A 15,398-nucleotide genomic window follows, 5' to 3' on the forward strand; every position below is an offset into this window, starting at 1 on the left:
AATAGTCTTGCATTCTGTGATGCAAGATGGAATTATGATAGTTTAGGTATGTGGATATGAAAGCAGTAGAATAGCTGGAATTCAGATAAACTTAGTTTGATACCATAATATTCCATATCTTTCATTTCCTATAGAGAAGCAGGTTGGATGGAGTTGTTACTTTCTCAACTTTCTCTAGAGCCAAGCTTCATCATTATAGTCATGCATTATTGAATTTTTCTTATCTGTATTGTTATAGTCTTTATGAATATTGTTTCCTTATTTTTCCTTCCCAGTTCTCTGCCTCACTTCATCTAAGTCTTCCTAAGCTCCTAGATTCTCCAGTCTTCATTTCCTATGGCACAGTTATAGTGTATTATATTCAAGTAATACGGTTTACTTAGCTAATCCTTATTCATTTCAATGATTTATTTAAAAAACAATCATCAGCAGTTTTTTAGCAATGACATTTCCATTCTTTCAATAATTCATGTGGGTCTGAAGTCTTAAATTAATTGAATGCAGTTAAGTTTTCTGTTGCCCTTCTCTGAGCCTCAGGTTATTGAAATTAAGCACATTAAACTAAATTTTTCCCAACAAACTAAGCATACAGTGTGCAGGGTCTGGACCTATATACTCTTGTCTTTTGGTCACTGTTGCATAATTTTTACAATCATAAAATTTTTCAGCAAGTTGGAAAAACTTTTAAGAGGAAGAAAATATGATTAAGATGGTCTAATTCTAATCCTACAGAGTTTTATAAACTGTAATTAGTAGTTTAATTAAATATTAAGTCATTCAGTTTTTCTTGAGGGCTGAAACTGAAGCAAAATGACTAATGGCTGTTTTTTTTCCTCTTAAATAATGATATACTGTTGATGAGAAGTATGCTTAGAGTTTCAGGGAGAAGATCTTCAGGTCTTAAGAATGTAAGGGAATGAAATGTCTTCTCTATAGATTTTAAAAAGAATTCAATTTTTGGTCATTTATTAAATTAATTTATTATAATAGTCATCAATGTTTGATGCATAATGGTAGTATATTATTATGTTTTCTTAATCTCTTTTCTCTTTTCACTAAAATATATCTTCCAGAATCAGTGGTATTCAGAAAACATTCAGAAAGAAAAGTGAAACAGTGGAGGCACTAAGAAGTATGTAATTTTTCTAGTATAATTTATATTAAATTTAAAAACAATTAGTAAAAAAATGTACACAGGTATTGTGAATGTTTTTAAAATAAACTTTCATTGTATTTTGAAGTATAGCAAGTAAAGCTGTGATTTCTTTTTACTCTTCAGTTCTCATTGTAGTTCTCACCCATTTAGAATAGTCTTTTATTTTGTAGTAGATTATGGTGACAGATTTAAAATTTATTTTTTACTTTGCCATAGTAACTAAAAGTTGCTCTATTGATGTAAACGCATTAATCACTGTTAATCTTTTTCATCTGTACTGTCATCATGTTCATAGTTTTTTCTTTCTTTAATTAGATTTGTCTTTTGACATATATGAGGGTCAGATTACAGCATTACTTGGCCATAGTGGAACAGGAAAAAGCACATTAATGAACATTCTTTGTGGACTCTGCCCACCTTCAGATGGTAAGAGTTTATATCTTCTGTCTCTTGAGCAATTTAAGGTATTTTCTCACTTGATGTTCTGATAATCTGTAAAGGTATCATAGTTTAGACCAATATTCTTCAAATGTTTTTCATAGTATCCTGCTATCATTAGTTTTTCTTTGTGAGGAAAGAAGCATAGATTTTTCTTAAAGAAAGATTTTATTTATTTTGAATTTTACAATTTTTCCCCCCCATTCTTGCTTCCATCCCCCCACCCCCCACAGAAGTCATTCTGTTAGTCTTTACATTGTTTCCATGGTATACATTGATCTCAGCTGAATGTGATGAGAGAGAAATCATATTCTTAAGGAAAATAAATAAAGTTTAAGAGATAGAAAAATTACATAAGATAACAGGATTTTCCCCTAAATTAAAGGAAATAGTCTTTGGTCTTTGTTCAAACTCCACAATTCTTTCTCTGGATACAGATGGTGTTCTCCATTGCAGATAGATAGTCCAAAATTGTCCTTGGTTGTTGCACTGATGGAATGAGCAAGTTCATCAAAGTTGATCATCACCCCCATGTTGCTGTTAGGGTGTACAGTGTTTTTCTAGTTCTGCTCATCTTGCTCAGCATCAGTTCAAAGCACTGATATTTTTAATGCACATGCTGAGTGTGTGTTAAAATTGATTTTGTTTTGGTCTTTCTAAATTCCTCCCTGTCCCCCACTCCATCTTATGTTTCTAATCATTATAATAACTTTAAGTAGCTAGTATAAAGTAGCAATAGCTGGAAGTAAGATTTCAAATGGGAACCTAGAAGTCATATACAAACTATTCCAACGATCAGAGGAAGTTAATTTCCAAATTATATCATTTCATAAACTGGTAATATATGCTGTATCCAGGGAAACCATCTAGGTTTTGCTGTCAGAAATTTTTGGTCCTATTATATGCAAATCTCAGATGTATTCCAGTAGACCTGACAACACTATATGGTGCTGATAATTTTGAGTTGATGTAAATATGTTCACATTAAAAGCTTTGCTACCATTAGTAAGATAATTTGGTATGTTGATGAACTAAAGCCCAAGATGGAAAAAGAAGCGTGATTAGTCTATTCCACTTAAAAAATCTATAAAAATGAGACCTTAAATTTACTCCCCTCCAAACACTCATCCATCTCCATCTGGGTCCATACTTCTGAGTGCTCTTAATTCTAATCCCTGTTCATGTGAGTGCCTGTTCATCTGTGCCTCTCCCCTTTCTCACATTGCCTGCCTTACTTTACCATCCTTTCCCTATCCTCATATTATTTGTAATTTTCTTCTTGTCTCCACTTTCTATGCCATGTGCCCTCATACTGTATGTCTTATTAAAGTGTAATTACTACCTCATTTCCTATTGCCATTGTGAAATTTCTTGGTACATATCAAAAGAACTGGGCATGCCTGTTCTATTTCAAAATTTTATAAAGTTAAGAATCAATTTAGAGTAGTTTGAATAGTGCTAATCAGAACACTTGAAAATGAAAACTAAAGAATTCCTTAAACCTTATAAAATATTTATATCATACTGATTAAATTTTGTTTCTGTTATATGCTATCAGTCATTATAAATGATTTATATATTTTTAATTCAGAATTTTTCAAGATTTGTCATCAATTTTAGACCAAGATTAAATGAAACCCACAGAAAATTGCATGTTTAAATAAATATTTATAAGCCCTTAAAGTGTATGATGCTAGTAGAGAAGAGCTAAGGCTTCACATTTGAAGATATTCTTTTGATCTTTCTCTAGAAGAAGGAAAAGACATTGCCTATAAAACAAGAATTCTAAATTTGCCTTGGGTTAAGGAATAGCTGAAAGATTATGTGGTTGGTCTTAGGAGGTAGGATATTGAATTCAGAATCAGGAGGGTTTGGGTTCAAACCCACCACTGATATTTACTAGCTTTGGAGCCATGTATAAAATGGAAATGATGTCTTCAGTCTTTGTCTCTCTGACATTATTTTGAAGCTCAAATGAAATGATTTACACAGAATGCTTTGTAAACCTTCATGTGCTTTATAAATGTCAGTTATATAAAACAATGCCATATTTTACTTTGAAAAGTAAAGTACTCATATTTTATTATCTGATAGTTTTATTTATAAAAAATTGCTTTTTTATTTTTTATTTTCAATTGTTTTATTCTTACCCCTTGGTTTAAAGTATTCAATATCAAAATGAAAGTAAACACATCAATATTTTCTGATAGAAATTTAAATAGTAGCATTTTAAAAATAGATTTGTGTCATTAATTATATTATAGTTCTAATAATAGCATAGTTTATCACATATCAAGAGTTAAGGTTTTATATTTGAAATAATTTTTATGATTATTCTTTTAGGGCTTGCTTCTATTTATGGACGTAGAGTTTCAGAAATTGATGAAATATTTGAAGCAAGAAAAATGATTGGAATTTGTCCACAATTAGATATAAACTTTGATGTACTAACAGTGGAAGAGAATTTGTCAATTTTGGCTTCTATCAAAGGGATTCCAGCCAACAGTGTAATACAAGAGGTATGTTGCTCAAATAGAAAATAGTGATAAAAACCCTGAAGGCAAATCTGTCTCATGCAATCAAAAAACTATGTTAGTTTTAAAAATCAATTTAAAAAACAGTGTAGAACATGTAATGAATCTTGGAAAATTTTTATTCTTACCATGGTCAAAAAGTGGAAGATATTCCAGCAGAGTTCTGGGCAGTGTTAACTGAATGGGTTTTTTTTTTTTTATATACATATACATACCTGTCAAAAATAATCTTACCTTAAAACCAAGCATTTGAAATGCAATATTTGTGATTAAGTAAATTATTTTCACTGCCATGTATATGCTTTATATATATGTTTTGGAAAAATGAAATTATTTTATCTTCATTAATAGTCTATCCCTCTTATCGGCCACCCTTTCTCCACTGAAAATCAAAAGTAACAAAAGAAAAAAAACTTTCACCATAAGCATACATAGTCCAGCAAAATTGATTCTAATGTTGACCTTACTCCAAAATGTATGTCTCCTCTGCATCTTAAGTTTACCTCACTGACAGGAGGTTTCATCTTTAGATTTCTGGACAAGTGGTCAAGTGGTTTATCATTTAATTGTTATTTTTCTCTTAATATTTATTGTCATTGTATAAATTATTCTTAAGAGTTTTGTTCATTTTTTTTCTGCACACTTTCATAGTGGTGTTCCCTGTTTCCTCTAAAACTTTTAATCATCATTTAAATAGCATGATAATATATCATTTGTTTTATTAATTTCACCCTTTTTCTTATGAAGGTGCAGAAAGTTTTGCTAGATTTAGATATGCAAGCCATCAAAGATAACCAAGCAAAAAAATTAAGTGGAGGCCAGAAGCGAAAGTTATCACTGGGAATTGCTGTTCTTGGAGATCCCAAGGTAAATATTGTAAACTCTTAAAGTATCTAAAATGTACCCATCGAACAGCTACTATATTCTGCAAATTGGAATTTAGAAAAGTGATATAGAGACACTTGAGATACTAATACCCAGCCTGTTGAGAAAGTCAACCAGTTTTACGAAATTACTTGCTATTTGATTACTGGAGATTGTTAATCCCCTGAGAAATGACTTGTATCAAGATATTTATAATATATAACCAAAATTATTGAACCTTAAGCAGAAAATCTTAGCATTAAGTGGTTCACATTAGTTCTGAATCTTTTTTACCCAAAACCTAGAGTTTTGATTACTCACTATGGTATCTACTATACCTTTTAGCTGAATACAATTAGAAATAATTTTTTTCTTGCTCTTAACCATAATTTTTTTCTGTCTTATTTGTACTTGTAAACTAAAACTAATCAATATTCACTTATCACTAAATCTGAAGAAGTGCAACTGAAGAGGTGAAGAAGCTTAATTTGAATTATGCTAAGTGTAAATTTTCATAGTGATTTCTTAGAAATGATTTTTATATGTTTCCTCTACTTTGTCATCAAAACCATGCCCACATTAATGAGATCACAGATCTGTGAAAGCATTGAAGTACCTTTTCTGTCTTATACTATGCATCACTTCCCTCCTATTTGTTCTTTCAGTACCATAGTAACTAGATGCTTGCTGGTCCTTAAATGAGGCACTTCCTCTCCCAACTCTGAGCATTTTCACTGGCTGTCTCCATTTCTGAAAGGCTCTCTCTCTCCTCATGTCCTGCCTTCCTTCAAATTCTAGTTTGACTCTCACAGTGTACAAGAAAATTTTTCTGATCTCTCTGATTCTAGTGCTCCTTCTCATGATTATTTCCAGTTATCTTGTACATAGCTTCTTTGTACACAGTTATTTGCTTTTTCATTGGACTGTGAACCTGTCAAGAGTGGGGGGTTGTCTTTTGCCTTTCTTTGTGTCCCTAGCACTTAACACATTGCTTCACATATATTAGTCATTTAATAAATATATACTGACTGACTGCTTTTCCATATCAAAGGAAAAAAACACTTTACTGGTTTTATTCTGCAGATAGATTTTCTTCCATTCACCACACTGAAAAAAATTACATATCAGTCAATAAATAAGCATTTATTAAGTGCGTATCAGGCACTGTGCTAAGTGTTGGTGGAGACAAAAGGAGGCAAAGGATAGTTCCTGCTCTCAAGAAGGTTACCATCTCCTGAGGGAGACATATTTGCCATGCAAGCAATATTCAAGATTAATAGAAAATAATTAGAAGTGGTAAAGCACAGGAATTAAGGAAGAGGCATTAGGGAAGCCTTCTTGTAGAAAGTGGGATTATAGTTGGGACTTGAAGCAATATATGAGTCATAAAATATTTGTTGAAGCTTTCTCTTTTTATTTCTTGGAGTATATGACAGTAAGGAGAGAGCATGGAAACTTGTTGGAGCTGTCATCTCCATGGGGGACCATGTTGATTTGACTAATAAAGACTAGATGTTTCAATCACATCCTCACCTAAGTTTGGAGACTCATTCACTCTTTGGAAATTTCTGTTCCTAAGCCTTCATATGTTTTGCTAGTAAGCTGAGACTTGAGGTAGAGTTGTCTTGGCTTGACTGGTGAGTGTGGGATCCCTAGCTCTTAGCCTACTTAGGGAATTAAATTTGGATGCTGCTTCCTAAAATGGTGATCCACTGCCAGAGAGTATACAACTGCTCTTCTTGAATCATTGTAGTAATGGTGCAGTAATTTCATGCCACTGAATGTATTGGATTTCAAAATTTGAATCTGTTGCTACCTGTGGAAATATTATTGTCTAGATTCACCAAAGCAAATGAGAAAAATAAGATCTTAGTCAGCCAGAGCCAATGAGTACCCAAGAGCAATGCTCTCACTTCCTGGATTCTGATGAGCAGAACCTTCAGACTCTACATTTTTATTTTTAGGACCTAGAATAGAAATAGGGTCTTAATGCATAAGGCTAAATGAGGAGCCAAGCATATATTTCACATGCAGGATTGCCTTCATGGATTCCTCAGATTCTGTTTGAACTTTCTTGGGTACCACAGCAGTGATAGGGGCAAGGCTTTCTAACTACAGATAGGAACTCCCCATCCTCTAGTCTGCTTCACTTCTCCAATCTCATGACTATCTCATAGCTTTCTCAGTAGAAATCTGAACCTCTGAATCAAGAGACCAAAAGGATGAGTTACTGGCTGGGGCCTCTCACTTCCTCCCTACTGCTATTGGGAAATATCTCATCACTTGTCTCACACATCAACTTTGCTAGCTTTCCCTGCACGGTTCCTGAAAGCTGGGAGCTGAATATGATCTCCCTATATACCTCCTTTCCCGACAGCCTCTTCCAGCACTCACAGAGCTAATCCATCTGTCTGAGTAAGAGCCTGCTGTGGTTACCATAGAGGAGAACTCAACTCTGGCAACAGGAAGCCAGGCAATGTCCTGCCAATGTTCATACCACCTTCTTCTTTCTCTAATTTCCCCAACCTCAGCCATCCATGTCTTAACCTGATGACTACTCCAAATGTTATAGGTATGGCTCTGAAACCAGAGATCTCTTAGTCAGGTTCAGTGTTGGGACAAAATTAGATATTCATGAATTCATTGAAATGAATCATTTGAATTAACAAAGAAGGAAGTTTACTTTGCTTCAACACAGCCAAGATATGCAAAAGGATATAGAGGTATTTAACTTCTCTGGACATGGCCCCTCCTTGTCTCAAATGGAAATGTGTCTGGTTAGTTATCAAGGACATAGTGACTCCCATTTTCTCAGGTACCCACCAAATCTGAAAGCCTACATAACTTGGGCTTTTTAATTATCCTTTGCTAGGAAGTAGTATCAGAGAAGCTGGGACCAATCAGGACTCCCAAAGAGAGCTAGGACTGGAATAAATTTTGTGAGGGTTTTATGTGGGGAGAAAGTTGTGTCAGAGTAAGGGGAGCTGCATCTGAAAACTGCTGTCCTAACAAAGAAGCAAAGCAAATGCCATTGAATATAAATTCATTTAGACTCTTGAGGATTATCAGCCTTATGAGATTCAGTGTCCTTTCTTCCCTTAAGTTTCAGAAAAAGCAAATTCTTTCAAGAACTATTGACTGCTGGGAACCTCAGCACTTTCTTGATCAATAGCTAATAAATTCTTACCACTGTCCTCTTAATTACTGTGATTGATATCTGTAGGTGCCTACCCCATTTACCATCTCCTAATTCCTTTAATTCCAAATGCACAATTTCCTTGCCCTGCTAACAGTCTAACTCCTCTATTCATCATCTACCTTAACCTTATGTCTCTAGAGTGTATACTCCTCTGGCTGAGATTCTCTGCTACTGTATTTCTCAGAACCCCCCAATTATGTTAAAATATACTTCATTTTAGACTTATTCCTCATATTCCTTCTGTCTCCTTGTATTTATGGAAATAAAAGTCTAGGGTCTCCCTTAGATCCCTAGATGATAATGGATCTCAGACTGTCCATGTGGGAGGAGCCAGGCATCCTATACTTTTTACTTCATTCTGTCCATCATTCAGCAGTCTCTTCTCTTTGGAAGTTCATAACATCTATTTATAGTAACCTGTCCAAATCTGTCTAGCAGGTATCTAATGGATTTTTTTTTTATGTGGGGAAATACATATATACATAAACACAAAGAAAGAGTCTAAGACTAAAGATTTAGGGGTAGGAACATAGCATTATCTTCATTTTGGGAATATCAATTTGGAACATATATAGAGAATAAATTGGAAAAAAGCAGACTGGAGACAGAACCTATTTAGAATACTTTAATTGTAACCCAGGCTAGATGTAATTAAACCTGAAGTAAAGGTAGAGGCTATATAAATAGATAGAAGGAGGGAGATACTTGTGAGAGATATTGTAAAGACAAAATAAAAAAGATGGGACAACTTATTAGACAGAGATAATGATGAAAGAGAAGGAAAATGCAAGAATGATTCAAAGCTGGCAAATTGGGGTAAATGGAGGGATGAATGGAGCTACCTTCAACAGAAATGGAGGAGTTTGGAAGTGAGATGAATTTGGAGGAAAATAGGAGTTCTCTTTTAAACTTGTTTAGTATTTGAGATATTTTGGAATATTTATATATAAATATCAATTAATAAGAACTTACCAATTCCCTGATATGTGCCAGATCCAGTGTTAAGTCCTAGATTACAAATATAAAGAATAAAATAATGTAAGGAATTCCTAGAGAATGAATTTATATTCAAATGGGATAGACAAAAACATGTAAAAATGTATACAACATTAAATAAAATAAATGCCAAGTTAAATATAGGATAGTTTGGAGAGTACTATTAAAGAATCAGGAAAAATATCAAGTAGAAGATAGTACTTGAACTGCTTTTAAAGGAAGGAAGAAAAATTTAAGGAGAAAGTATCCTAGACACATGGTATGACTATACAAAAATATGAAAACTGGAGTTAAGAGTGTTATAAGTTTGAAACAGAAAGTCTTTTTTTACTGAATGGCAGAGTATCAGAAGGGACATAATTGAAAGTGAAGTTGGAAATAGTTTGGGGCCAGGTTTGTGAAGAGCTTTAAATGTTAAACTGGAGTTAAAATTTGGTCCTGGAGACAACTGGAAACTTCTGGTGTAGACTGAGTAGAGAAAGCACATGTTTAAGGAAAATTATATTGGTAACAGGTATGTAGCTAGATGGGATGATGAGAGACCTGTCATTAGAAGACTGTTATAATAGTTGAGAGGTAATGATGGCCTGGACTAAGGTGTTAGCCATATGAGGGGAAAGAAGAGGTTGGATCTGAGAGATGTGGAGGTAGAAATGACAAGATTTAAAAAGTAATTGGATGTGTGGGATGTGAGAGAGTTGAGGAGTCAATGATAAGAATAGGATCCTGGGAACCTTCAACAGAAGCAGTGAAGTTTGGGAAAGGGGAAATTTGGGAAGAAATGATAATGAGCTCACTTTGGTATGTATTGAATTTGGAATGCAGTGATTATACTCAAGAGAAATTAAAGTCTTGATACTTGAACCAGAAATTAAACCTTTGCGGGGGGGGGGGGGGGGTTATAACTGATGAATTCACTGGAGAAAAAGTATATTGAGAAAAGAATAGAAAGTCCAGAGCAGAGGCTTGGGAAGTACCCACGCTTAGTGTATGGGAGGAATATGATTATCTATCAGTGGAAACAGAGAAGGAATTGGCACATGAGGAGGAGATTTGAGAGATCTCTTGTTGTTCTGAGAAGCTGTACATGCCAGAAGGTATTTTCAGAAATGATATCCTATATTTCACCTATAACTTGTCCGTTTCTGTATATCAGAACTTTGAAATTCCTCTCTTGATGATAGGTTCACATCCTTCTGTTTCTCCTCCTAGACCAGACCATTATATCCTTTCTAGATTTACTTCACAGTATTCCACTGCACACGATTTACTATTCCACGATTTACTTGATGTCCCACCTCCTATACTGGGCAAACTGTCCCCTGTATCTAAAATGTGTTTCCTTCATACCTGTCCTTTACATTCCTCAAATCACAGTTTAGGTGTCATTTTCTGAATGGTATATTTAGTTACTAGTGTCTGATATTTTTACATGCAATATCCCCAGAATATAAGTTCCTTGAGTATAGGGACTCTTTGTTTTCATGTCCCCATTGTTTAGCACAGGGCCTTTTACATATAATAAAGACTTAATAAATGTGTTTTGAATTGCAGATAGACTTGGATAGGCAACTTTTGCCTTTGGATACTGTAGTAAACACAGTTTGATCAGATTTTTGTGTTATGTTCTCCTTTTCCTCTTATCTCTTTATTTCCACTTGTTTTTACACATTTTATTGCCAAATAGGAGTGCAGAATTTAGTTTCTAGAATATAAATTTTAGAATTAATTTTAATTTAATACTAAAATTTTTTTAAACTAAAGATATAACCATCCCAAATGGTTGTCTCCACTTAAATTGGAGACATTTATGATCAATCTACTATTGTATGTTTAGCAATTTAAAATTTCAGGCAGAAAAATTTAATAAACTAGAAAATCTACTTCTGGTTTTAAATTTTATTTTATACAAGGAAACATTTGAATATATTCAGAAATTTGGACATTGCTCTCTCTATATGTTGTCCTTTGAATTTTTTTATATTTTATTTTAATACAGGTATTACTACTAGATGAACCAACTGCTGGAATGGATCCTTGTTCACGTCATATTGTTTGGAATCTCTTGAAGTACAGAAAAGCCAATCGAGTGATAGTTCTTAGTACTCATTTTATGGATGAAGCTGACATTCTTGCTGGTGAGATTTATTTATGTTAAAGAAAAAGAAGTAGATTGTAGGTTCTAAGGAAACAAGTAGCAAATATTGCATTTTGTGGGATTGCAAAGGTTTAACAACTAATAATATTGCTTAAGAGCATTTACTCTAGACCTAAGTTCTTAACCTGATGTATATGGACCAAGAGATCTATGAACAGATTTGAAAGGGTTCCAGGCATTTGGATGGTAAAAATTGCATTTTTATTTTCACTAGACTAATTGAAATTTAACATTTACTAGAGACAACAAAATATTCTGAGAAGGGGTCTACAAACTTCAACAGATTGCTAAAGGTGTCTATGACAAAAAAAAAAGGTGAAAGACTTTTGTTCTGCACAAGCAAGTAATTTTTCTGCATACAGATTTAATAACACAAATAATTTATAAATAAATAGCAACAAATAAATAGCAGGTGAAAATTGAAATTCTGTTATCTCTGTCAACTAATTTATATCTGGGAAATCATTAGTCTCTTCATTGTTCTCTTTATTAAAGTCTTATAATTAAAAGGGAGTCTAAATATGTAATTAGGAAAATAAAATAAAAAGTACTGAAATATAGTTATTGTCAAAGTGGGATTTTTAAATTGTTAATTTCTTTACAGATAGGAAAGCTGTGATATCACAAGGAATGCTGAAATGTGTTGGTTCTTCTTTGTTTCTCAAAAGCAAATGGGGAATTGGCTACCGACTGAGGTATTATTTTAAACATTTGCTTCCCTTGTTGGCATTTTGGATGCAGCTGAATTTTTTATGTGAATTTAAATCAATCGTGGTTTAAAATTAACTTTTTCTAGTTTACTGTGTAATAAACATCATTATCTTTTCTGTATTTTTCTTTAGCATGTACATAGATAAGCATTGCATCTCAGAATCTCTTTCATCACTGGTTAAACAGCATATACCTGGAGCTAACTTATTGCAACAGAATGATCAGCAACTTGTCTATAGTTTGCCCTTTAAAGACATGGACAAATTTTCAGGTATTTACCTATTTTTATGATTTCTTGACTATTAGCCCCATTTGTGATATTAAGTTGAGATTCAGGACTAACCCAGAAAAGTTTTCTCCCTAATTACCTTCCTCCATAATTTTTAGTAGTTGTGATAAGTAATATCTATACCTTTTTTCTTTCATTTTTCTATAATTGAGGAGAAGGCTGCTTTCTTCCACAACACTTTTTTGTTGTTGTTGTTGTTTTGCAAGGCAAACGGGGTTAAGTAGCTTGCCCAAGGCCACACAGCTAGGTAATTATTAAGTGTCTGAGACCGAATTTGAACCCAGGTACTCCTGACTCCAGGGCCGGTGCTTTATCCACTACACCACCTAGCCGCCCCCTTCCATAACACTTTTGACAGAAACAAGCAGCAGAATATACTTTTTAAGTTTTCTTACTGGTCTGAATTCTAGAATCCTGTTTCTTCATCTTTTATTCCATACCCTGAACTTGAGACCTAGTCTATGGAATAAGTTTTCAGGCTTCATTCCTTTAGAGAACATTTAGTGAGAGAATTTAATATTTTTAAAATAATTAAAATATCTGGTAAATAATATCAACATGTTATAAGATCAGAGTGGGGTCTATCACCTCACTGAGGCTCAAAGTTTTGCAGATGAAAGGGATGGCATAATTTTTAATTCATGCTGTGGCAGAAGACTGTCTAGGAATAGGTATGTTCTCTCTGAAGAAAAGAAATCTTAATTCACTTTATTTGGGGAGAGGGGTTGGAGAGGTATGTTTCATTTTCTAAAAACATTTTATTTATATGTTATTTTTATATTACTTTAATTTCCAAATAATATCTGTCTTTTCAGTGAGTCTTACTGACTTTAATAAGGAATTTGTAAATGATAAGAAAAATATTTGAAGGGAAGAGTGTGTTCTGAGTTTGATTGTAGTCCTACTCAAGTGTAAAGGTAAAGAAGAGGATAGTGAAATCTCTCTTTATTATAGTTAATCCATTTGCATAATTTTAATGAAAATAAACATTATATTTTACTTTTTTTTTGAGATTCCACGTGCTGGAGATGCTTCTAGTACAGCAATAGATTCCATAATGTTTTCTGAGTGCCAGAGTAACAGAGAGACAAATCATCATTAGTTTGTAATCTTTAGGTAATGAATTCTTCACCCCATAACATAGAGCATGAAATAAAATAAAAAAATGGCATTCATTCCCTTGAAGCTGTTTTCATGCTCTAGTCTATAGTGATGGTGGTAGTGTAGAAGAAAAGGAATCAAAAGGAACTGCAATTTTTAGGCCATCTATACATGTTAACTTAATAGTAGATACTTTAAATGTTCAATCTTCCATTGACCAGTGAAGGGTTGTAATATTTCAAAAATGGAATCAGAACAGTATAGATAACTTTTACAAAAATATGTAATTAAAATGCTGTAATTAAATAGAAAGGTGGTTTATAGAATCTCCTTAGAGATGTAAAAACACAAATTGACTATTTCATCACTTACCTAAAGGCAGTAAGAAATATAATTTCATGAGATAAGCTGGCTATCTTATATTGAAGTGCTTATGATAAACTATAAGCAAAGAATATCACCATAAAGACAATAGAAACTTATGTCTCATCATCTAATATAGAAAATGTTCATTCATATTTAGCATTTGCCAAATCTCTTATAGATGTATCTATAATAGATAATCAGTGGACTTCTGAGTAGACTGTAAAGTCATGATTTCTTCTATATCCTCAAACCTGAACCATATTTTCCAATTAACATTTTTCTATCCTACCCTATGCCCTACTTTCCCATCAAAGTCACCAAGTGTCAAAATTTGCACACGTGTCAAAATTCATTACAACCTGGACCTACAATATTAAAGCTAATCCTTATGAATGTGTATCTTCTGACAGTTCATTTGTAAAGTCCTACAAAGGAATTTGGTAGATTACAAGTTAGATAGCTTTGTAAAACAAAGAGAAAAGGACTAGAATTAGAAGTCAAGTCAAGTCACATTATCCTAAGAATTTATAGAAGAAAATAGCAAGAGAATACCACATTGTTGGAAAATTTAACAAGTTTATTAGTCATCAGTAATAATTCAATGCCCAAATTATTATACAAAGAAATTTAAATGCCACATAAGACAAAAATCAAGGGATTGATTCATCAAACTAAGTACAAAAGAAATTAGATACTATAGTTTCATTACCTTGAAAGCATTATTGTCTTATATTTAAGGAGGAGAAGATGCCAAAGGAATGGGAGAACAATCATAGACTGCTCTTATTTATGTGAAGGAAGTTGTTGATGTTTATGTAGATAGTTTTCCTCTATAATGATACACCTGTATCTTTCCATGAAGGAGGAAAAAAAACTGATAGATGAGACCACAATGTTCCTTCCAGGGGCAGCTATCCCATGGTCTGGGATAGCTACTCAGTGAAGTCTCAGTAACAGGTGTGGTGTTCTGAGGTAGGCTGATAACCTTAAGCCTCTTTCATGCACGTACAAAGATAGGGGTGCTTGCCTGGATCCCTTCACCCCCAACCTCCCAGTGCTTGTCTGGGCACCTTTATTCTCTTGGATTGATCTAAAGTTTAAAATGTAAAGATCTCTTATTTGGTATTTTATAAATTTATCAAAATTGACTTATACCTCCAGTTTCTTCAGATTATTCTCATTTCATGCTAACTTTTTATGATTAAAAGAAAATATACTGCTCTCATAGAGAAGAATACATTTATTGAAAGAAATCAGAATTTTTAAAATGCAGTAATAAAACTCATGGAAGACTTATTGTTCTGGTAAAGAACTGAAAAACTCCTACTTCTGTGTCTTGTATTGGTTATTCCTGACAAATACAAATGACCTTTTGAAAAATGAGAAGTATCTGCCCTGGTTCAATATGCAGACCATCAACAGACTCACTACCTTAGTGTTCTTCCAGCAGTAACCACCCTGAAATCTCTCATTGGTACCTTCTGTGCAACCTCTAACTTTTTCTCTGACTGGGCTCCAGCTGGTCGTGCTGGTGTCTTTTCTTGTGATGACCAAGCCATTTGACCTTGAAGGCCTATGAGGGAGAA

At 33.5% G+C, this 15,398-nt stretch overlaps 1 protein-coding gene across 3 annotated transcripts in view; it reads left to right on the forward strand.

Moving 5' to 3' along the window:
• The window catches only part of ABCA5 (ATP binding cassette subfamily A member 5), a 137,619-nt gene that overhangs the window by 69,919 nt on the left and 52,302 nt on the right, over positions 1–15,398 (forward strand). For all 3 annotated transcript variants that reach the window (XM_074224697.1, XM_074224698.1, XM_074224699.1), the window contains 7 exons: positions 1,074–1,132; positions 1,472–1,582; positions 3,938–4,113; positions 4,876–4,995; positions 11,187–11,325; positions 11,950–12,040; positions 12,188–12,327. In XM_074224697.1, coding sequence (XP_074080798.1) covers positions 1,074–1,132; positions 1,472–1,582; positions 3,938–4,113; positions 4,876–4,995; positions 11,187–11,325; positions 11,950–12,040; positions 12,188–12,327 — 836 coding nt within the window. The remainder of the gene's footprint in view (positions 1–1,073; positions 1,133–1,471; positions 1,583–3,937; positions 4,114–4,875; positions 4,996–11,186; positions 11,326–11,949; positions 12,041–12,187; positions 12,328–15,398) is intronic.

This window comes from Macrotis lagotis, chromosome 2, assembly GCF_037893015.1.
Source record: "Macrotis lagotis isolate mMagLag1 chromosome 2, bilby.v1.9.chrom.fasta, whole genome shotgun sequence".
NCBI classification, from domain to species: Eukaryota; Metazoa; Chordata; class Mammalia; order Peramelemorphia; family Peramelidae; genus Macrotis; species Macrotis lagotis.